At 44.3% G+C, this 22,385-nt stretch overlaps 1 protein-coding gene across 2 annotated transcripts in view; it reads left to right on the plus strand.

Moving 5' to 3' along the window:
• Positions 1–22,385, plus strand: part of LTK (leukocyte receptor tyrosine kinase) — a 143,716-nt gene that overhangs the window by 115,640 nt on the left and 5,691 nt on the right. For both annotated transcript variants that reach the window (XM_075844933.1, XM_075844934.1), the window contains 8 exons: positions 10,275–10,461; positions 10,903–10,993; positions 12,601–12,665; positions 15,264–15,393; positions 16,794–16,891; positions 17,173–17,265; positions 17,822–17,923; positions 18,686–18,820. In XM_075844933.1, coding sequence (XP_075701048.1) covers positions 10,275–10,461; positions 10,903–10,993; positions 12,601–12,665; positions 15,264–15,393; positions 16,794–16,891; positions 17,173–17,265; positions 17,822–17,923; positions 18,686–18,820 — 901 coding nt within the window. The remainder of the gene's footprint in view (positions 1–10,274; positions 10,462–10,902; positions 10,994–12,600; positions 12,666–15,263; positions 15,394–16,793; positions 16,892–17,172; positions 17,266–17,821; positions 17,924–18,685; positions 18,821–22,385) is intronic.

Consider the following 22,385-nt stretch of genomic DNA (forward strand, 5'->3'; position numbering starts at 1 on the left):
GCCAGCGAGTCCCGGGTCCCGCGCTCAAGATGGCGCCGAGGAGAAGGAAGGCCGCAATAGAGGCCTCCGGCAGGAAGTTGTGGAAAAGCTGGAGAGGTTCGCCCGCACGCCGAGAGCAGGGGGGGCGGCTGCACAGCAGCGAAAGTCGGCTGGAGATCAGGCAGCTGGAAGCTCATCATATGGATCCAGGTATTCTCCTTTGGCGGGGGACATGAGAAGTGAGGAGGAGGAGGAGGAGGAGGAGATGAGTGGCGCCATGCAGGATCAGCCAGGTGCTGGAGGGAAAAGTGGAGTAGGGAAGGAGGAACCCTCCCTAAAGGACATTTTGGCAGCGGTGAAGCAGAATTCTATGGTTCTTAATACCTTAGCAAGTCAGATGGGTGGATTGAAGGAGGACATTTTGCTGCTCAGGAATGATTTGCAGAAAGTTGCGGAACGCACCACTGCCGTGGAAGGGAGAGTCTCAGACATGGAGGATGCGATTCCTCACATAAAGCAGGATGTACAGGCACATTCGCAGGCAGTGGCGACATTGATGGCTAAGACAGACGATATGGAAAATCGGCTGAGACGAAATAATGTGCGCCTTGTGGGGGTTCCGGAAAGAGTGGAGGGAACGAATCCGGATGACTTCTTTGAAAAGTGGCTGATAGACACATTTGGTAGAGAGGAATTGACCCCTTTATTTGCGGTGGAGAGAGCGCACAGGGTGCCGACCAGACCTGGCCCTCCCGGAAGGCCGCCGAGACCGGTGCTGATAAAGATTCTACATTATAAAGATAGAGACAAGATCCTGAGGAAAGCTAGAGAACGTCAAGACATCTCCTTTAATGGGGTGAAAGTGTCCTTCTTCCCGGACTTCTCTTTGGAAGTACAACGGAAAAGATCACAGTTTATGGATATAAAAAGACGACTAAGGGCATTACAAGTGCAATATTCCATGATGTATCCTGCCCGTTTGAGAGTGGTGGCGCTGGGAACAACTTCCTTTTTTGAGACACCGAGAGAAGCGGTTAGATGGTTGGATAGCCATGAAAGTCAGCTGAGACCGGCAGAGGGACGGCGTTGATCCGGAACAGACCGGCTGGCAAAAGGAGGCTGGGGATGCAGGACTGAACCAGGTGTCGTAGGAAAAATTGCAAGATTTGGCATTTGATTGGACTTGGAGTTGGAGGGCATGGTTGCGGGGACCGCGGAAGACCGGAAGAGGAGGAATGTGTTTATGGACATTGAGGGGTATTGATATGCTGAAGGGATGGTAGTTTATTTGTAAGAAAATGGCAGCGGGAGGGATGGTCAGTTAAGCGGGAAAAGCACATAACGAGTTATGGCATTGTTGAATGTATGGTGGGCGGAGTTGACCTGCCGATGTTTGTTATGGGTAATGGCAGATACGTTCTGTTGCCCCAACCCTTGGAAAGGGGTAGGTTTACGGGGGAGGTTGCAGGGGGGGGAGGGGAGGTTGCAGGGGGGGGAGGGGAGGGAGGGAAAGAAGACCCAGCCGGTCGGATATGTAAAATTAAGAGAACAGGATAGGAGGAGCTGTGATATGTTGAGGGATGATGGGATCAATTAATTGTTTGTCCTGGAATGTACGGGGCCTGCGGGAAGCCAGAAAACGACAGGCGGTATCTGATTTTATTAGAAAACAGGAGTCGAGGGTGATAGGACTACAGGAGACACATATGACTAGGGATTCAGTTTCCATGATGCATAGGGCCTGGGTAGGCCATAGTTTTCATTCTTACCATACTACATATTCAAGGGGGGTGAGTCTTCTCATACATAGGGCAGTGCCATTTGTATGTCACGACTCCTTCCAGGATGGGGAGGGGCGGTATGTGGGGGTACACTGTACATTGTATCATTGGAATTGTGTGTTGGTGGTGTTGTATGTACCCCCTCCGTTTTCTAGTGGATGTATCAAGAAAGTGGTGGAGGAACTGGCTAGGTACCCGGAGGTGCCGTTAATAGTGATGGGGGATTTTAACGCAGTATTGAATACCAATATGGATAAATTTGGCATGACAGGGGGAGGTGTAACAGCTTTTGGCCATCTGGTTGCTGAAATGGGCTGGCGGGACATATGGAGGGATAAACATCCAAATAGCTTTCAGTATTCTTGTGCGTCTTCCACATATCAGTCTTTATCCAGGATAGACTTAATCTTGTGCTCACCGACAGCGGTACCATTTGTAGCTCAGATAGAATACTTGCAAAGAGCGTTATCGGATCATTCTCCTGTGTTAATGAAGGTAGAGACGGAGGAGAGGACAGGGCGGGGGCAAGGGTGTTGGAAACTTAATGCCTTTTGGCTAAAGCTGATAGACAATAAACAAATTTTAGACCTCATAAAGGAGTACTTTCAGTTCAATTCAGGAACGGTACCGCAAGAGATACTGTGGGACGCGATGAAGGCGTGGCTGAGAGGGGTGTTCATCCAGCACATTTCAGCAGTAAAAACACGGTCTAGACAATTAGGAGAAGCACTGTTGGGAAGGGTAGAGGAGACAGAAAGGCTGCATATAATAGATAACACAACAGACACATTGAAGCATTGGGTGGAGGCGCAGCGGTTGTTAAAGCAACATCAGTTGGAGAGGGCAGATAACAAAAGGATGTTTTTAAAACGCCAATATTATGAGGAGGGGGAAACCACTGGACGGTTACTGGCAAGGATGGCGCAGGCTCAGAGGGAGAATAATTACATACACACCATTAAAGGGGAGGGGGGGAGGTTGGAGACTGATACAGAACAGATTTTGAAAGTGTTTCAGCAGTTCTACTCGGATTTGTATGCCTCTAGGGCAGAGCACACGCCTCAGCAGCTGGAAGAGTATATAGGGGAGATAGAATTTCCTAGGTTGGGGGGGGAGGAGAGAGGGACATTGGAGGAGCCAATATCTCTGGAGGAAATACAGGCGGCTATAGGGATACTAGCCAGTGAAAAGGCGCCGGGGCCGGATGGTCTTCCGGTGGAAGTTTTTAAGGAATATGGGGAGGAGCTTGCGCCGCAGTTACTGGCCACTCTTTTAGATAGCTTCAATAGGGGGCGGCTTCCAGAAACAATGTATGAAGCGACTATAGTAGTTCTGCCTAAAGAGGGGAAGGATCCTCAACTCCCGGGCTCTTATAGACCAGTCTCACTGCTGACGGCGGATATTAAAATCATGGCGAAAGTATTGGCGCTTCGACTAGCTAAAGTAGTAGCTGGGGTGGTACACGGAGATCAGGCCGGTTTTATGCCATCCAAATCGACGGCGGTAAATCTGAGGCGGCTGTTTTTGAATCTACAAGTTATGCCGGATAATCGTGGGGGGAGAGCCATAATGTCCTTAGATGCGGCCAAAGCATTCGATTGTGTGGAGTGGAATTATTTGTGGTCAGTTCTGGAAAAAATGGGATTTGGCCCTAATTATATAAAATGGGTAAAATTGTTGTATGTAGCCCCGACAGCAAAGATAAGGGTGAATGGGGTGTTATCGGATCGGTTTGCGCTGGAGCGGGGAACGCGTCAGGGATGTCCATTGTCCCCATTGTTGTTTGCGTTGGCGGTGGAACCCTTGGCGTGTGCAGTGAGACAACATGAACACATTCAGGGGTTGAGATATGGGGGGGTGGAGGAAAGAATTGCATTATACGCAGATGATATGCTGCTATTCATGGCGGATACCGAACGCACATTACCGTTAGTGATGGCCCTAATTAAGCGGTTTGGGAAATATTCAGGACTACTCATTAATTGGTCAAAATCGGCCCTAATGCTCATGGACCCGGGGGATATTCAGAATGGGGAAGAGGAGGTGGAGATACCTGTGGTGAAGGAGTTTAAGTATTTGGGGGTGAGGGTGACGGCGAAAGTACAGGATTATATGTCCCTTAATGTAATGCCACTGTTAACAAAGATAAAAGCCAAAGTAGAGGCGTGGAATAAGTTGCCCCTATCGGCTCTGGGTAGGACAAATTTGATTAAAATGATCCTTATGCCCCAGGTGTTGTATGTCCTACATAACTCACCGGTATGGATCCCCAAATATTGGTTCAGGAGATTGCATAACCTTTTTAGAGACCTAGTATGGAAGAAGGGGGTACCTAGGATTAAACTGGAGAAATTACAGCTGCCAAAGGAGGAGGGGGGCCTGGCTGTTCCCAATGCTTGGGTGTATTATTTAGCTGCCCAATGTCAGCATTTCTGGGGGTGGGAGCAGGAAGAGACATGGGGGTCCAGTGCGCGCATTCTATCATATCTGGGGGGGGGGAGAACCCGTTGGCAGGACTGGAAGCGCACAGATATAAACAGATGGCGAGTACCAGACCCACTCTGCTTCTCATACATAAGGTGTGGTGGCAGTGCAAGCAATTGCTGGGGATAGGGGAGTGCACTAAATATACACCGCTCTGGAGGAATGCTTATTTGGGGGAATTGGGTAAATTGGAAGGGATGCAGGGGTGGGAGCAGCAAGGCATAATACGGTTGAATCAGTTGTATGAGGGAGACATACTCAAATCTTTTCAGCAAGTAAGGGAGGAATTTCAACTGGACTCCCGCATGTTTTATCAGTACCTGCAGATTCGGCACGCAGTGCAGACACAAGCGGTCAGTGTGGACCTGACGATGCATGCAGCGGGGGTGTTGGAGCATATTGCAAAGGCAGTATCATCAAAAGGATTAATCTCATTGGTTTATCGCAGGTTGTTGGTGGAACATCTGGGAGATCCTATGGCAACAGTGAAAGCAATATGGGAGAGGGATGTGGGTCCTATTACAACAGACCACTGGGAGGCGGTATTGGCAGCAACATGTACTTTGTCCATTAATGTAGCACAACGAAGATCGCAGTTGTTTCTGATACATAGGGTGTACAGGACCCCGTGGGTGCTGAAACAAATGGGATTAAGAGCGGATGCAAAGTGCCCTAGGTGCCCGGAAGAAAAAGCAGACATCCTTCATATGTTCTGGACATGTGGGAAGCTGGGGAGTCTGTGGACGGAAATATTGGAACTAGTGGGGAGAGTGTTTGAGGTACAGATCCCATGGGATCCGGTAGTAATGCTGCTAGGGTATGTTGGAGATTTGGGGGGAGATAGGATGTCAGGGTTGGCAATTGCTAAAATACTGTATCAAGTTCGGAAAGGAATTGCAAAGCACTGGCTGGATGCGGAGCCACCATCAAAACAAGAAATCATAGGGGCACTTAACTCACAGGTTCTGATGGAGTATAGGATATACTCCAAGAGGGGGTCCAGGGTCAAGTTCGACAAACAATGGGCTAGGTGGATTGATCAATCTGGGTATGCTTCTGTGGAGCTAATGACACTAAGGCAACAAGTGCAGGTATAGGGCCACTGAGGGGAGAGGATTGGAAAAGTGGTACTGAGGAGATCGGCTGGGGGGGATACAGGGGGGAGTTGGGGGGAAGGGAATGTTTGGTTAAATGTAAAGAATTGGGTCTGTTGAAAATTGCTTGTACACTGTATGAGAACGTACAATGACCTGTAATAATGTGGAGTTTTGTTGAATAAACTTGAACTGATTAAAAAAAAATGTATCTGCCATATTGAATCTATAGGGTTATTAGATAGCACAGTGGTATAACACAGAATAATAGTCAATCCCACTACTAGTTGATATAATGAATGTATTTCTATATCTTGGAGCATTTCTTGTAAAGTAAATACCTTTCATTCTCTCACATTACCGATGAAGAAAGCTGTTTCAGCACTCCTGAATGTGTATGATGTTATATTTTTAGAAACCTTCCATTAAAAGGGCTTTTCAACAATAGCAAGTTATGGTATATCATTAGGATCCCCTTTAAGATTTTCTCCCTCCACAGCGCCTCCCCCTGGCCCAGCACTGTGCAGTGCAGGTACTGCATTTACTTGATGGAACTGAGTGTTGCTAGGATACCACTTAAACAAAATGTATCACATATTAAAGTTTTACAATTAATCTACTTATTGTTTGTAAAAACTTTAAAATTATTTCTGCCATCTTAACTGGTTGATGACACATGACGTGTATGTACGTCATGAGCGGCAGGATGTTACCGTATCATGATGAGCATACATGTCATGCTGATCGCACAAGCATAGGAAGTGTGCCTGTGCGATCAGGTGCGGGGCAACGGCTATAATATACAGCCGCAGCCTCGCTCTAACGGCGGAGACCGGAAAAAACTCTGATCGGGGCATTCAAAGGGAAAATGAGAAGGGGAACCCCACTTTGATCGCGTCACAGGGAATTCCTGTGACGCAATTAAGGAATATACCTTCTATGGGCAGACAGCCTGCGTCAATTGAAGGACCCTAGGACTGTCTGACCATATTTCCTGTTGTTAGGGCATATTAAAGGGGTTTTCCACCTTCTGACAACTGATGACCTATCCACCGGTTTAGCTGGTCCGGTTCCTCTGTGCACCGGACGTACATGCCGGAAGCGGTTGGCTCCTGCCACGGAATAGCGGCCGAGCTGCAGTACTGTATCAACTAAATAGGAGCAGGCCTGCAGTTCTGCAGCGCAGCCGCTATGCAATGTACGGAGCCATCTGCTTCCGCCTCCGTACATATCATTATGTGCCATAACATCCGGTGCCCGCAGGCCACCGGAGCGGCTGATCGGTGCGGGGTCTGGGTGTCGGACCTGCACCGATGATTTACTGTTGTCAGTTGTAAGAAGGTGGAAAACCCCTTTAAGGTAAGCCCTAGCAACTGGCTGTGTCTTCTCAGTACACAGACTATGTACTGGCATATAGCTATATGCCACAATTGCATTAAATTAAAAGAAAAAAAAATCCCTCTATGTGGCTAAAAAAAGTTAAATCAATTTTTCAAAAAGTAATGTGAAATAAAAATCAATAAATAAAAATGAAACACAAAAAACTAATTTTATTAAATACTAGCAGAGTAATTAAATACCGGCTTCGCACGGATCTATTTGTTTGTTTTTTGTGTGGTTAAAAACGTTGTGTTTCTACTGATATGCGTCAGCAGGGTTCCTTTTTAGAGGCATGACTGGTCTGAAAGGGGTTCAATTTATGAGAATGCTGAAATCCAGTATAGGTACAGTGTAGTATAGGTACAGTCCATTCACAGCGAGTAAAGAAAGACGGCTGGATTGTTATGGAAACCCGATGTAAAACAAAAATGACTGGGTTATCATGGGAACCTGGTGTAAAACTGTGTGTATGTCAGTGAGGCTAAGAATGAAGGACCTGCGAGCTTCTATTGGCTAATACGGGTGTAATGACAGGGATAGGGAAACAGACAAGTGCGCCCTAAACTACCCGCCACTCAGTCCCTGCCTACTTGCAACGACCCGCCCTAGGCGACGGGGTACAACTGGGCGACGGTCCCTACACTCAATAAGTGCACGACAGACAACCAGACAAGGAAACACAGAACAAAGGGAAACGGGCAGTTGCCCACGGCAACACCGTGAGCAACAAGAGTAGTAAACGAGCCAAGTCAAACCAGGAGAGTACGAGGTGCCAAACGCAGAGCAGGAGAGTAGTGAACAAGCCGAGTCAAACCAGGAGTGTACGAGGTACCAAACGCAGAGCAGAAGAGTAGTCAGTAAGCCAGGGTCAATACGAAGCAGGGACAAGTAGTTCAAGAAGCTGCAGCAGGGCCAGGAAACCAACAGAGAAGAATCACAAGCAAGGAGGAACAGGAAAGGCAGGTATAAATAGACAGAGGGCAGGAGCTAGCTCCATCTGGCCAGGCTGTGATAGGCTCTCCCACTCCTAAGCCTGCCATCCTGAGTGGTGGAAGATGGAGTCAGTCTCACAGACATAGAAGCAGGTGCAGACTGATTACCTATGGGCGTGGATACAGAAGCTGTGCCTGGCAGATCCTTAACAGTACCCCCCTTTTTATGAGGGGCCACCGGACCCTTTCTAGATGGACCTGGTTTATTGGGGAAACGAAGGTGGAACCTCCTGACCAATACCCCAGCGTGAACATCCCGGGCGGGTACCCAAGTCCTCTCCTCAGGCCCCTATCCTCTCCAATGGACCAGGTACTGGAGGGAGCCTTGGACCATCTTGCTGTCCACAATCTTGGCCACCTCGAATTCTACCCCCTCAGGGGTGAGAACGGGGACAGGAGGTTTCCTCGAGGGAGCCAAGGACGGGGAGCAGCGTTTAAGGAGGGAGGCATGAAACACGTCGTGTACTCGAAAAGATGGGGGCAACTCCAGTCGGAAGGAGACCTTATTCAAGTTACGGTAGTCAATGCAAGGCCTAAGACCACCATCCTTCTTCCCTACGAAGAAGAAGCCAGCACCTACCGGAGAAGTAGAGGGGCGAATGTAACCCTTGGCCAGGCATTCCTGGATATACTCTCTCATGGCTTCACGTTCGGGACAAGAGAGATTAAATATCCTACCCTTAGGGAGCTTAGCTCCTGGTACCAAATCGATAGCGCAATCGTATTCTCTATGAGGAGGCAACACTTCGGAGGCCTCCTTAGAGAAAATATCAGCGAAGTCCTGAACAAACTCAGGTAGCGTGTTCACCTCCTCAGGGGGAGAAATAGAATTAACAGAAAAACATGACGTCAAGCATTCATTACCCCATTTGGTAAGCTCCCCAGTATTCCAGTCAAACGTGGGATTATGTAACTGCAACCAGGGAAGGCCTAAAACCAAATCGGACGATAATCCCTGCATCAACAGTACAGAGCACTGCTCCAAAAATCATGGAGCCAACAAGGAGTTCAAAAACAGGGGTATGCTGTGTAAAATAACCATTAGCAAGAGGTGTGGAGTCGATACCCACTACCGGGACAGGTTTAGGTAAAAATCAATCAAAGGCATAGCTAGAGACATAGCAAATTCCACAGACATGATATTAGCAGACGACCCTGAATCCACGAAGGCACTGCCGGTAGCAGACCTACCACCAAAAGAGACCTGAAAGGGAAGCAAGATTTTATTAAGTTTCATATTTACGGGAAATACCTGTGCGCCCAAGTGACCTCCCCGATGATCACTTAGGCGCGGAAGTTTTCCAGCTGCTTATTCTTACGCCTAGGACAGGTGTTCACTTGATGTCAACTGGGCGACGGTCCCTACACTCAATAAGTGCACGACAGACAACCAGACAAGGAAACACAGAACAAAGGGAAACGGGGCAGTTGCCCATGGCAACACCGTGAGCAACAAGAGTAGTAAACGAGCCGAGTCAAACCAGGAGAGTACGAGGTGCCAAACGCAGAGCAGGAGAGTAGTGAACAAGCCGAGTCAAACCAGGAGTGTACGAGGTACCAAACGCAGAGCAGAAGAGTAGTCAGTAAGCCAGGGTCAATACGAAGCAGGGACAAGTAGTTCAAGAAGCTGCAGCAGGGCCAGGAAAACAACAGAGAAGAATCACAAGCAAGGAGGAACAGGAAAGGCAGGTATAGACAGAGGGCGGGAGCTAGCTCCGTCTGGCCAGGCTGTGATAGGCTCTCCCACTCCTAAGCCTGCCATCCTGAGTGGTGGAAGATGGAGTCAGTCTCACAGACATAGAAGCAGGTGCAGACTGATTACCTATGGGCGTTTTCTATGTCTGTGAGACTAAGCTGTGCCTGGCAGATCCTTAACAACGGCTCATACAGCTAAGTTTAGCAAAAAATAAAAAAGTTATGAGCACCGGGATGAAAAGAGGAAAAAATCAAGACGTTGTTCTGGTCCTCAAGGCATAGTCTTTGTAGTTTCGTCCACATGTTAGAGGAATTTCATTAAATATATTTAATGACTGACCTGATGTATTTAATAAAATTCCATGCTGCCTCTTGTATGTGGATAACCGAACATTGCATATAAGAGACCACATCTCATATATACAGGAGACGTCGTAAAAACCTGCTATTACCCATTCCCTACCATTATGAACATTTAGTTTCCCATGTAAAATTTCATGGCATTTGTACATCTTGAAAACCCTTAGAGGACTAAATCTCTGGACAATGGCCATCACATGCGACAGGGGGCGCTTCTGAGTCAAAGTGGGCATAGTTCTGCAATAAAAGAATTTGTTCCATCGTGACGGATTATCTTTTAACCAGTTGGAATTCTTACTCTTACCTAATATCTTATATGGGCTACAGCCATGTGTCATTCATAGTCCTAATTCAGGTTTACATGTCCACAAGTGTCACCTGTCTCTACTAATGAACTATTAAAGATCCCATACAATACTGCCATGCTAACATAGTTGCTCTTTACATGCAGTCTTGCAATAGTTTGAACTGGAATATTTACTGTATCCTTCCGTCCCCTTGCCTCTCAGTTTACCACCGTAAGAAGAAGCAGCTCGAGGGAGCACGGGTGAGATTACAGAGCACGGAGTATAAACTAAGTAAGATCCGGAGCTCCATTATCATGACTGACTACAACCCTAACTACTGCTTTGCCGGGAAAGGAGCTGGTTTAAGTGAATTGAAGGAAGTTCCCCGGAAAAATATCACCTTGCTCAGGTAATACAGGACTGCAGCGAACTAATAATAAACCGGGAATCAGTCACATTTTTATATAGTTCAAGAAGGAAAGGGCTGAGTTGAAACTAGGAAGTTCAAAATTGTACTAAGCCCAAAAATACAAGAGACCGACCTTAAATTAGGTTTAAAGGGTATTCCGCTTTTCTTTGCAGAATGAAAGTTATACAATTTTCCAATATACTTTTTGTGTCGAATACTTACAGTTTTCAATATCTCTGCTTGCTGTCATTCAATGAGGACCTTCATTGTGGATAAAAAATTGTTAGACTTTCTGTACAGTTATCAGAGCTGTGTCTTGTAATGACTCGTGCATGAGTCTATAGTGGTTATAGTGACAGCTGAGCCAGTGCCATAAATGTCTGTGTTCGGAATACCCCTTTAAGAAGTTCAAATAAAACATATTTTTTTTCTTCTCACTAGGGCCCTTGGTCATGGTGCTTTTGGTGAAGTTTATGAGGGGCTAGTGGTTGGCATTTCTGGAGACCCCAATCCCTTGCAAGTAGCTATCAAGGTGAGTACATATCATTGTACTTTTTTTTCATTATTTTTTTTAATCTGTCACGGCCCGGCCTCAGGACCCCCTGTGTATTAGATTTAGCAAGAGCTAAACCAGGGGTCAGGATCTAAGGAACTTTGCAATTTTCACCTTAAAACACTCTCACGTGGGTATGGACTTTGTTTGGAATTGCTCATACATTTCTTTTAACTGTATATCTGGCACAACACATGTTTAGCAAAGGGCCATTCAAATGAATTGCTTAGGCCCATTGCTTAAATTGTTGTTATATTTCCAGTAACAGAAATCTCCGAGCAGTGCCAAAGGGGGTTTAGTTTACTAGATGAGATCATTGGTAGACTCTATGAAACATGGCTGAACCCTCCTTTGATATTTGGCTATCATGTGATGTGACACACACCCCGGACCCCTTCCAGTTAAATTATTTCCATGTGACACTTAATTGGCCTGTGTAGAACAAATACCCTCATTATACAAAAGGTCACTTAACTGGACAATATGACTGCAGCTTCTATTCAGTAATGGCCATCAAAGGTTGTTTTTTACTTGGAGAATTAGGATATGGTTTATACTCAGGAGCAAATTGGGTTAGGATGTGCGATTAGTATAATATAGGAAACATATGACTCCAGCCACCCCACCCAAAATGTCACAGCAATTTATAATGCCGTGCTGTTTCATTCACTCAAGATGTTTATGGACATAGCTCCAACCAGTGGCGGACATAGAAAAGTTTCACTGTGTTGTGTCTAGTGCAGAGCCTGAGGGGGCAGTACATGCACAAGGATTAAAAGAACCACAAAGAAACCGTCTTTGTGTCATACACTGCCCCCTCAGGCCCTGTGCTGACATTACACAGTGTTCCTTTAATTCATCATATAAATTTCCAACATAAATCCCGAGTTCAGTTTTAATTTTATCGAATGTGATATATTCATGAATAAGTTACTTTGCGTCTTTAGTTTGAATATTATCCTGCCTTTTGGCTCTGCTCAGACAACGTTTTACGCCACAAAAATCTGTGATATATGCAACCAAAAACCATACAGTTACTGTTAACTCCTATTGTAAAAAAAACATATACCTCGTAGTACATGTTTTTTTATTACTTTTTGGCAGCATCCTCTGTATTGAATAGTGTAGTCGGCTAGTCTTATCAATACAGTGAGGAAAAAGGTATACTGACATATACTGCTGTGACATATGCCAAAAGGACACTCTTTCCACATACATCGGCCTATTAAAAGAAATTTATACATTTGACATATAAGCCGGGAGCATTCCCGACATATATGTATAGGTCTTGCCTAGTTTTATGTCAACATATATGGTGCGTATAAGGTCACAGATAGTAAGGTGGGGGGGGGGCAGGTTTAGCTTTTGCACTGGGGACCAAATACGGCAAGCTATGTCACTTCTTAGCTCAACTTTGATGAAAATTAACTTGATTTTTCCAAGATACAGTTTTACTTTTTGTGCCATCTGAGGATATCTGCCGATTTGGATTGGCCTTCATTTGTGCTAACAATACTGTATAGAACTGCAGGATGTGCAGTACTCATGTTTTATGCTTTCTACAATATCTTATCTACTTCTTGTAGACTCTGCCAGAAATCTGCTCCGAACAGGATGAAATGGACTTTCTTATGGAGGCACTTATAATCAGGTAACAATTTAACTGTTGATCCAAATCTAGATTGTGATGAGATTGAGAATGCTGCAGCCTCCCTTGTGGACAGGATGTGTAATTTCATATATTTAGTTATGGAGGTTTTCATGGTTTTTCGAACAAAATAATTATTATGGTGTTCACCTGTAAAAAGGACAGACACAGCTTTAGTAATGGGATGGGACAGGTATTAGGCAATGTTTTGCCAAACAATCACCCTAGTTGCATTGAGATTGCAGCTCATTGTAGGCTGACAACAAGCCTCTATGGCTGGGTGCGTTTTTGTTGCGTTTTTAGAATGCAGTTTTAGTAGATGAACTCCCATGTCTCCCAATGGAAGTTCGTCAACCAAAACAAAAAACACATGCTAAAAACCCCATTAAAATGCCATGTGAACCCAGCCTATCAGATCAAGAAGGTTTAGTGGCAACTCAAACTGTTCTCAATTGTGACTTTTCCTTGCAACAGTAGAAAATACAAGACCTGTAGCAACATCTGGTCATCAAACACCATCCAGATACCAAACACGCAGCAGGACTATAAAATCACTGGCACGTTCTCCTGTACATCCTCCAATGTAGTGTACATGGTCCTGTGTACAAGGTGCATCAATAAAGGAATCTACATTGGAGAAACCATACAAAAACTACAAACCAGGATGAATCTCCGCAGACATACAATAAAACAGGAGGTGGATACACCCGTGAGAAAACACTTCTCTGGACCTGATCACAGTTTGGCAGATTTAAAGGTCCTAATACTGAAGGGTCATTTTAAGAACGACAGAGAGAAAGAAAAATTTGGGGATTCAAGCTGATGATAAAATTGCAGTCATTGACACAAGGCCTCAATCTAACACCAGGATTTATGAGCCACTACATGGACACACGTCACATCCCCCATCAGACTGACTCCAGATGCCTTAACTCCTAAAGGGGGTTTTACACTGGCAGATTATCGCGCAGACGAGCGTTCATAAAACACTCGTTGCTGATATCTGCCCTGTGTAAACGGGAACGATCAGCAGAAAACGCTCGATCATCTGCTGGTTGTATCGTTTTAAAAAAGTCAAATATTATCGTTGTCGGCAGCTCCTCTCGCTGTGTAAACAGGGAGACGCGCTGCCGACATGATAATAATGGATGGGGACGAGCGATCAGAGTAAGGAAAGCTCGTTCCCATCCATAGCTCCGTGTGACAGGAGCAAACGAGCGCCGATCAACCATGTCTTGTTGATCGGCGCTCGGCTACACCGCCCGCATATCTGCCGGTGTAAAAGGGCCTTAAGTCATCACTCCTATAACCTCAGTTTTATTGCCCCGGCTTATCTTAATGATGTATCACCTCATGTACTAATTGTCTTTGTGTAACATTTTAAATGTTGTGCTCTTTTCTAAGTCATTTATTTGTAAACTTGCCTAACGAAGGAGCCTGTGTGCTCTGAAAGCTTGCATATATTATTTTTCTGGTTAGCCAATAATGGTGTCATACTTTTTTGACACTAACGTATTTAACATCCCATCTAATCAACAAAACCTAATAGCATTGATTTATATTGGACATTGAGTGCCATCTAGAGTCTACATAACTGCAAACCTTAAAGAGTAACTAAAGGTTCCAAAATCTTCTGACATGTCATAGTGACATGTCAGAAGTTTTGATCGGGGGGGTGTCTGAGCACTGAGGCCCCCACTGATCGCTAAAATGAAGCAGCCGAAGCGCTCGGTGGGCGCTAAGCCGCTTAGTTTCTTAACGATTTTTCACGGAAATCCGAGCAATTGGTGTACGGGTTCAAGTCTATGAGCCCGTACACCAATTGCTCGGCTTTCCGAGAAAATCCGTTCAGAAACTAAGCCCTTCTGCCGCTTTGTTTTAGCAATCGGTGGGGGTCTCAGTGCTCGGACCCCCAACGTTCAAAACTTCTGACATGTCACCATCACATGTCAGAAGTTTTTTGAAAGCTTAGTTACCCTTTAACTGGTAATAGTAGTTCCATTTTGAATGCAGTTTGATTATGTAAATCATTTGCAGATCATTACCCAACAAAAAAAATTCTCAATTAAACACATTATAAACATTAATTGATGGGAATTCAGCTGATGAAACTCTTACCCATCCTAAAAAAAAGCAGGGATCTCATTCCCTAATTTTGGGGGAGAAGTGGTTTCACATGCACAGTGAGTCTACATTGAAGTGAATGGGAATTACAGAAATCGGCCGGAGGTTTTTGCAACTCCCATTCATAGAGAAGGACCAAACCTGCACATTTATTTACTCCTCCACTAAAACCAGTTAAAGGGATTGCATGTGTTCTCAGGATTGTGGGAGTACCAGCAGCTAGATCCCCACCAATCACACGTGTCATAAAAGTTGTGCATGCAATTCAGAAATTGCACTGAAAATATAATAGAGAAAATAGCACGTTTAATAGAACTACTGATCAAGGTAAGTCAAAAGTCAAGAACCCCCCCCCCCCCCTCAAAGGATAGGGTAACATAAGTCATAGGTACATCCATTGGTCTAGAAAGGGAGAGTCAAAAGTCATTTTTGAAGCAAACCAAATACTAATAGCTTTCTCCTGTTTCTTGCATACAGTAAGTTCAATCATCAGAATATTGTGCGTTGTATTGGAGTAAGCCTGCAGACTCTGCCTCGCTTCATCCTACTCGAGCTTATGTCTGGGGGGGATATGAAAACCTTCCTCAGGAAAAATCGGCCACTAGTGGTGAGTTCATACTAACAAAGATTATTGTTTAGTTAAAGTTAAAGCATACAGTAGATTATAGTAAGGAATAGCTTAAATACCAATGTCCTAATATTGTGTTCTCATAATCGCATCCTTTACAGTGGGTTTGGATAAAGTACTCTAATGTATTGGGTCAATTATCAAGAACTAAATGTTAAAGGGTTACAGTACTTTAAAGAGAAGTACTGTAACTACCCCAGACGTGTGCAGCTGAGTGCACCATCTTTGAATTAGCTGTGTAGTCTAAACCGTTCTGGAGATATTGGTGCCGTTATGATGGGCGCCCGATATGTAAATTAGCCCATGTACTGTCAGAGGGGCATTTCAGGACAGGCAGGGGGGACATGGGGCATTTTATGGACAGGCAGGGGTGTGATAGTCAGAGCTCTGACACTCCAAACGAAGAGGCAACAGCACCAGAATGGATCACAAATGTAGGAGTGCAAGCCTGACAGGACTGGATCCAACCGTCCCCAACAATGGCCAACAAAAGGAGATTCAGGCAGCACATTCAATGTAATTAGTCTTTATTAAAAAAAAAAATAATTCTTTTGGAGATACAGCTGTTTTGTATTCTTTATACAGAGCAGCTGCATCACTCATTTTACACTGAATCCGTCAGTCCCGTGCACCTGACGGGTTCAGTGTCGGCGGGTCCTGCGTGTTGGAGACCACCTGTAGTCCATCACATCTAAGTTATGAACTTAGATGTGATCGTTTACAGGTGGATCCTGCGTGGACCCGCCGACATTGAACCTGTTAGTTCCGCGGGACTGACAGATTCAGTGTAAAGCGAACTATACAGCTGTTCTGTATTCTCTATACAGAACAGCTGTATCTCCAAAAGTAAAATAAATTTTTAATAAAGACTAATTACAAAGTTACACTAAACACACTGACTAATCTATTTATTTAAAAAAAAAAAAAATGCCCTCAAAGGTGTACATAGCATTTGAAGTAAATGAGTCTAAAATGTTGGCGTGTGTCTGAATGAGTCTACAAGGTGGAGCTGCAGTGAAGGCTCTGACCAACCAGATTCAGCAGAGTACGTCAGGTGACATAAACAACCAACCAACTTCTAAATCCTGTTTTCTAAAAGGGCTGGACAATGGCGGAGCCCTAATGAATATTAATCAGCAGCCATTTTGTTAAGATGCTGTACAAAGATATAGATCAGAATAAATTTATCATGAGATTTTTGCCCAAAGACATAGAAAATGAAATTGATCAGACGCGCTTTAACGTAAAAAAAAATTGCCTCTTCCGAACACCTGCACAGGAAAAAAAGGATAAATTAACAGGTAACCAGCAGTAATGTGTTTGGTTGCTATTAATCTTTTAAGAAGATTCTAATTTGATCTATTTTTGTTCCTTTTCAGAATCAACCATCATCCTTAACAATGACAGATCTGCTGAACATGGCCAGAGACATTGCGTGTGGATGCAAGTACCTAGAGGAGAACCATTTCATTCACAGGTATATAACGAACATACTTAGAGAGCAATATAATGCAGCTCACATCAACTGTAAAATCAGATCGAGGTACGTGGAGGCTCATTGTCTGCCTTCCCTTCCTCATTTTGACCAATAGAAATAGCTCAGAACAATACCATACAATGTACACATAATAACATCATACAACATCCAAATATAGACACCATACACTAAAACACTACCATACAGTACCAAGCACCAAATCTATATAGTGCCCAAAATAACAGTACAATAAGGAATTTGTTTATCCATATTTCCGCTAGGGATATTGCAGCTAGAAATTGCCTTTTGACCTACTCCGGTACTGGACGTGTGGCCAAAATAGGTGACTTTGGAATGGCTCGCGACATTTACCGGTAAGTACCACAACATTTTTATCATATCAACTTGTGCTACATCACAATTGCATCATATGAAGAAATATATCCCCGAGCTCAGCGCCTCACCCTCCTTTCTTTGAAACCCTCAAAGACGCTTTAAAGGCTATGTAAACCTTTGAAATCTATTTATTTATTTTTAAATAAAACGGTCAATCAGTGTGTTTTCTGCAACTTTATAATTCGTTTTTATTAAAAATTATTTTTACTTTTTGAGATACAGCTGCTTTGTATCCTGTATACAGAGCAGCTGTATCTTATGCTGAATCTTGTACCCGTCAGGTCTGCGGGACTGACGGTTTCAGTGTCAGCGGATTGGCTCCACCTGTTATCCATCACTTCTAAGTTCATAACTTAGATGTGATCGATTACAGGTAGATGATGTTAAATGTTGTCTAGGTAAATCTCCACTTGATTAAGTGATCATCCTTAAACTCATGCATGGTTTGTTATATCATGACTGATTTATATTGGTGTCACATGCTTCGTAGAGATGTTCTCTTTTACTGGAAATATATGTTTTACTGTTTTCCAGGGCAAGCTATTACCGTAAAGGAGGAAGAGCTATGTTGCCTGTAAAGTGGATGCCCCCTGAAGCTTTCCTAGAGGGAATCTTCACTTCTAAGACTGATACATGGTACTGTAACATCATATAATAGTGAAAAGTAATTTAAAGATTACTCTTAGGGTATGTGCACACGACCTACTGTATTTTCAGATGTAATTCAAGCGTTTTACGCCTCGAATTACGCCTGAAAAGACGGCTCCAATACGTCTGCAAACATCTGCCCATTGCCTGCAATGGGTTTTACGATGTTCTGTGCAGACGAGGTGTCATTTTAAGCGTCGCTGTCAAAAGACGGCACGTAAAATTACGCCCGTGTCAAAGAAGTGCAGGACACTCCATTTACATCCGTAAAAGACGCCGCAAAAAACGTGAGTACAAGCAAAAACTTCGAAAATTCAGGAGCTGTTTTCAGACTAAACAGCTCCTGATTTTTAGACGATTTTTGAGCAACTCGCGTTTTTCGCTGCGTTTTCTACGGCCGTTTTTGGAGCTGTTTTCAATAGAGTCTATGATAACGGCTCCAAAAACGTCCCAAGAAGTGTCCTACACTTCTTTTGACGAGCCGTCATTTTACGCGCCGTCTTTTGACAGCGACGTGTAAAATTACACCTCGTGTGGACAGAACATCATAAAACCCATTGAAAGCAATGGGCAGATGTTTGTAGGCGTATTAGGGCCGTTTTTCAGGCGTAATTCGAGACTTAAAACGCCCGAATTACGTCTGAAAACACTGTGTGTGAACATACCCTTACATTGAAAAAAAGCTATATTTAAAGTTAATGAAATAATACTGTTAGTTCTGTAGACTTTCACGTTTCTTTGTTTCCATAGGTCCTTTGGTGTGTTGCTTTGGGAGCTCTTCTCATTAGGCTACATGCCATACCCATGCAAAACTAACCAAGAGGTACTGGAGTTTGTCACAAGTGGTGGACGCATGGATCCCCCAAAGAGCTGTCCTGGACCAGTGTGAGTGTAATAGTAATAGTACAGCTTTATTCCAGTTATGTCTTCTATAAAATAATCTAGACCCTCTTACTATGGTCAATTAGGTAATTTAACAAAAGGCTTCCAGGCCACTATAAAACTCTATCAATGAATTACTATCACTGCTTTTACAGTAAAATAATCCTGTCTAATTTGGTATAGAAATCATCTTTCCTCTAGACGTAGTGGATCCCCTTTGTTATAGTTACAGTCCTGGGTATAAAAAGATCATTAGAGAGCTCTCTGTATTTACCTTTGATATATTTATAGGTATTAGGTAATCTTTTGGGTTTTTTCCCAACAAAATAACCCTAATTCACAGATTCCATTTAGTTCTTTGTTTGCTCGCCTTTGAACCCGCTCAAGCTCTACTTTGTCTTTCTTTTTTACTGGTGCCCAAAACTGTACAAAATATTCTAAGTACAGTCTTACTAGTTATTTGTAAAGTGATAGAACTATGTTCTCGTCATGAGCATCTGTCATGGATACGGGGTAGGGAGACGACAGGTGAGCCCTAATCTACCCACAACTCAGTCCCTGCCTACTTGCACGGCCCTTCCTAAGTGACGGCGTACAACAGGGCCTACGGTCCCTACGCTCAGTAAGTGAAAGACAGACAACACGAGACAAGGGCACACAGAAGCAAAGGGGAAGTAGGGGCAGTTGCCCACGGAAAACTGTGAGCAACAGGCAGTGCTGAACGAGCCGAATCAAACCAGGAGAGTACGTAGTAGCAAAACAGAGCAGGAGAATAGTCAGGCAAGCCAGGGTCAAAAGATACAGCGGTCAATCAGGTAAATAGCAGGAATAGCAGAGCCAGGAAACAAGAGAATCACAGGCAAGGAACATGCTGCAAGTGAGGGTATAAATAGACCAAGGGCGGGAGCTAGAAGCGTCAGGCCAGGCTGTGATAGGTTCTCCCTCTCCTCAGCCTGCAAGCCTGAGTGGTAACGGATCGCATCACTCTAGCAGACCTTGGAGCTGATGAAGGCTGATTAACCCCGGGCGTCGACACAGAACCTGTGTCAGGCAAACCCTTTACAGCATCTATGGCCCTTGTGACTTGACAGCAGCTGCCTGACACTAGTTGCTACTGTTGACTAATATCACTAAGGCTCCATGCACATGACCGTGCCCGTAATTACGACCCGTAATTACAGGTACGGCTGTCCGCAGACAGCCGTCCGTATTTACGGGTGGTGATCCCATTAGAAAGTATGGGAGCACAGTCCGTAAAATAAAAAACTATTTTTTTCGGCAAGCTTCTACGGCACGGACACTTTTCCGTAAATATACGGGAAGGTGTCTGTCGGCCATAGAAACGAATGGACCCGTAATTACGGGCAATTTTACGGTCGTGTGCATGGGGCCTAAATCCATTTCCTTGTCAGTTTTACCCAGTGTTTTGCCATTTAGTATATAATGGTGCCATTTATTTTCCTTTCCCAACTGCATAACCTAACATTTATCCATGTGAAACCTTATTTGCCTTTAAAGGCCCTTTACACGGGCCAATTGTCAGGCAAATGCTCGTTCATAGAACGCTCGTTACCGATAATTGCCCTGTGTAAACAGGGCAGCGATGAGCAGATGAACGAGCAAACGCTGGTTCATCTGCTAATCGTATAGTTTTGACAATGAAAAATATTATCGTGTTGGCAGCACATCTTCCTGTAAACAGGGAGATGTGCTGCCGACATGATAATAATGTATGGGGACGATTGATCGGAGTAACGAGCGCTCATCCCCATACATAGCTCCTTGTGGGAGGAGCAATTGAGCACTGATGAACGAGCTGTCTTGTTGATCGGTACTCGTTTACATGGCCCAGGACGGGCCGTGTAAGAGGACCTTTACTTGCCCAAGGCTCCAACTCATCCAGATCCATTTATAACATAATACTGTCCTCCTTTGTGTTAGCTACTTTACACAGTTTAGTATCTATCATCTGCAAAAAATTACTGTACAATCCCGCTACAAGGTTTTTAATAAATATATTAAAAGGAGAAGATGGCTGCTTGATCCCCTTGCTCCTACACATCTATTGCTCTTAAAACGGTTCACAGCGCCTATAACCTGGAAAATTAGCAAATATTGCTCAATTCCTTCTCAAGTATCCCTCCCAGCATCTTATCTTGCATGAAAACTAAGGAACTGTTCCTCCAGACAAACCAGTCCTGGAACTCAAGAACCTGCCACGTTCTTTATAATCCAGGGTAACCTGACTTGATTTCCGCTTTACCTGTACAAGACTACACTCACAGAGTACCGGGTCTGTTTAGGAGACAGAGGTATATCCTTGCAAGCCACCTCTCCCATTGTCCTGTACAGCCAGAGGCACTATTTCACAGTCTCCCCCATGCTGCGGCCTACCAGTACCGCTGATCTGGCACAGAAACGTCGTTCCACAGATTTTACTGTCTTACACTCTTGAGCCCACCGCCTACTCCAGTGGCAACCACCTGAACAGCCCTCCATTTTCACCTACACAGGGGTTTACAATTAATCCTGGGGTTGGCGGCCGATCCACCATTTCACAGCTGTACCACCAACAGGTACGTCATCATCTGGTCTTACCTGCTCTATTAGACTACGTGACAGACATTTTTGCCATATGGGAATACATGTATGACCTGGGTCCTACTTTGATCGGCAACTCTGTGTGCTTCCAATTGGCTGAACTACAGCCATGTGCTTCAGGGGTCTAGTTCAAATCCCGTGGTCTGTTAGATCAATCCTTGGTCATCTCATTTTGGCTGCTAGACTAATGTTAGCCCGTTTTCGGAAAATAAAAAACATACTACCCATCACTATATTGTGCTCTCAAATGGACTTTGCGTATAAGATTGAAAGAGCCTTGGCTTCCCGACGTAATACTCTTCCTCACTTCTACAAGCAGTGGCATCTCTGGACTATCTCTTTGCTTTGCAAGAACTACGCTTCGACTTAACACCGGCTCTACAGGGATGGTGCCGTTTAAAAACCCTGGATCTGCTTGAACTCATCTTCTATTGTATGGTGCTACCTATTTCTTTAGTATGGTGTGGGTTACTGGTTACTGTGTTACTTAGGGTGATCAATCACATCTATAAGATTGTACCTATCTGTGAAGTTTGTTAATGCTACCGGCAGTCATGTACTTGTACGTGCTTTACCCCTGCCTCCTCCAGCGTTTATGCAAATATTCTACTTTATATTCTATAAAATCAATAAAAAGGTGTTGTTGATAAAAAAAAACATTAAAAACAATAGGGCCTAATACTGACCCCTGTGGTACCCCACTAGTAATGCTGACCAAATCTGAGTATGTTCCATTAATAGCTTTGCTGCGTATCCGCACATTTCATGGGAAATACAACTCGCTATTGTAAATAACCCAATGGGGGGATTTATCAAGGCTGGAGCAAAGGAAAAGTGGAGGGCTTGCCTATAGCGACCAATCAAATTACTTCTTTTACTTTCACAAGGACGTCTGAAAAATGTGATCTGCAATCTGTTGGTTGCTATGGGCAACTGCTCCACTTTACCTGTGAACCAGTTTTTATAG

Source organism: Rhinoderma darwinii, chromosome 12, assembly GCF_050947455.1.
Source record: "Rhinoderma darwinii isolate aRhiDar2 chromosome 12, aRhiDar2.hap1, whole genome shotgun sequence".
In the NCBI taxonomy this organism is placed as follows: Eukaryota; Metazoa; Chordata; class Amphibia; order Anura; family Rhinodermatidae; genus Rhinoderma; species Rhinoderma darwinii.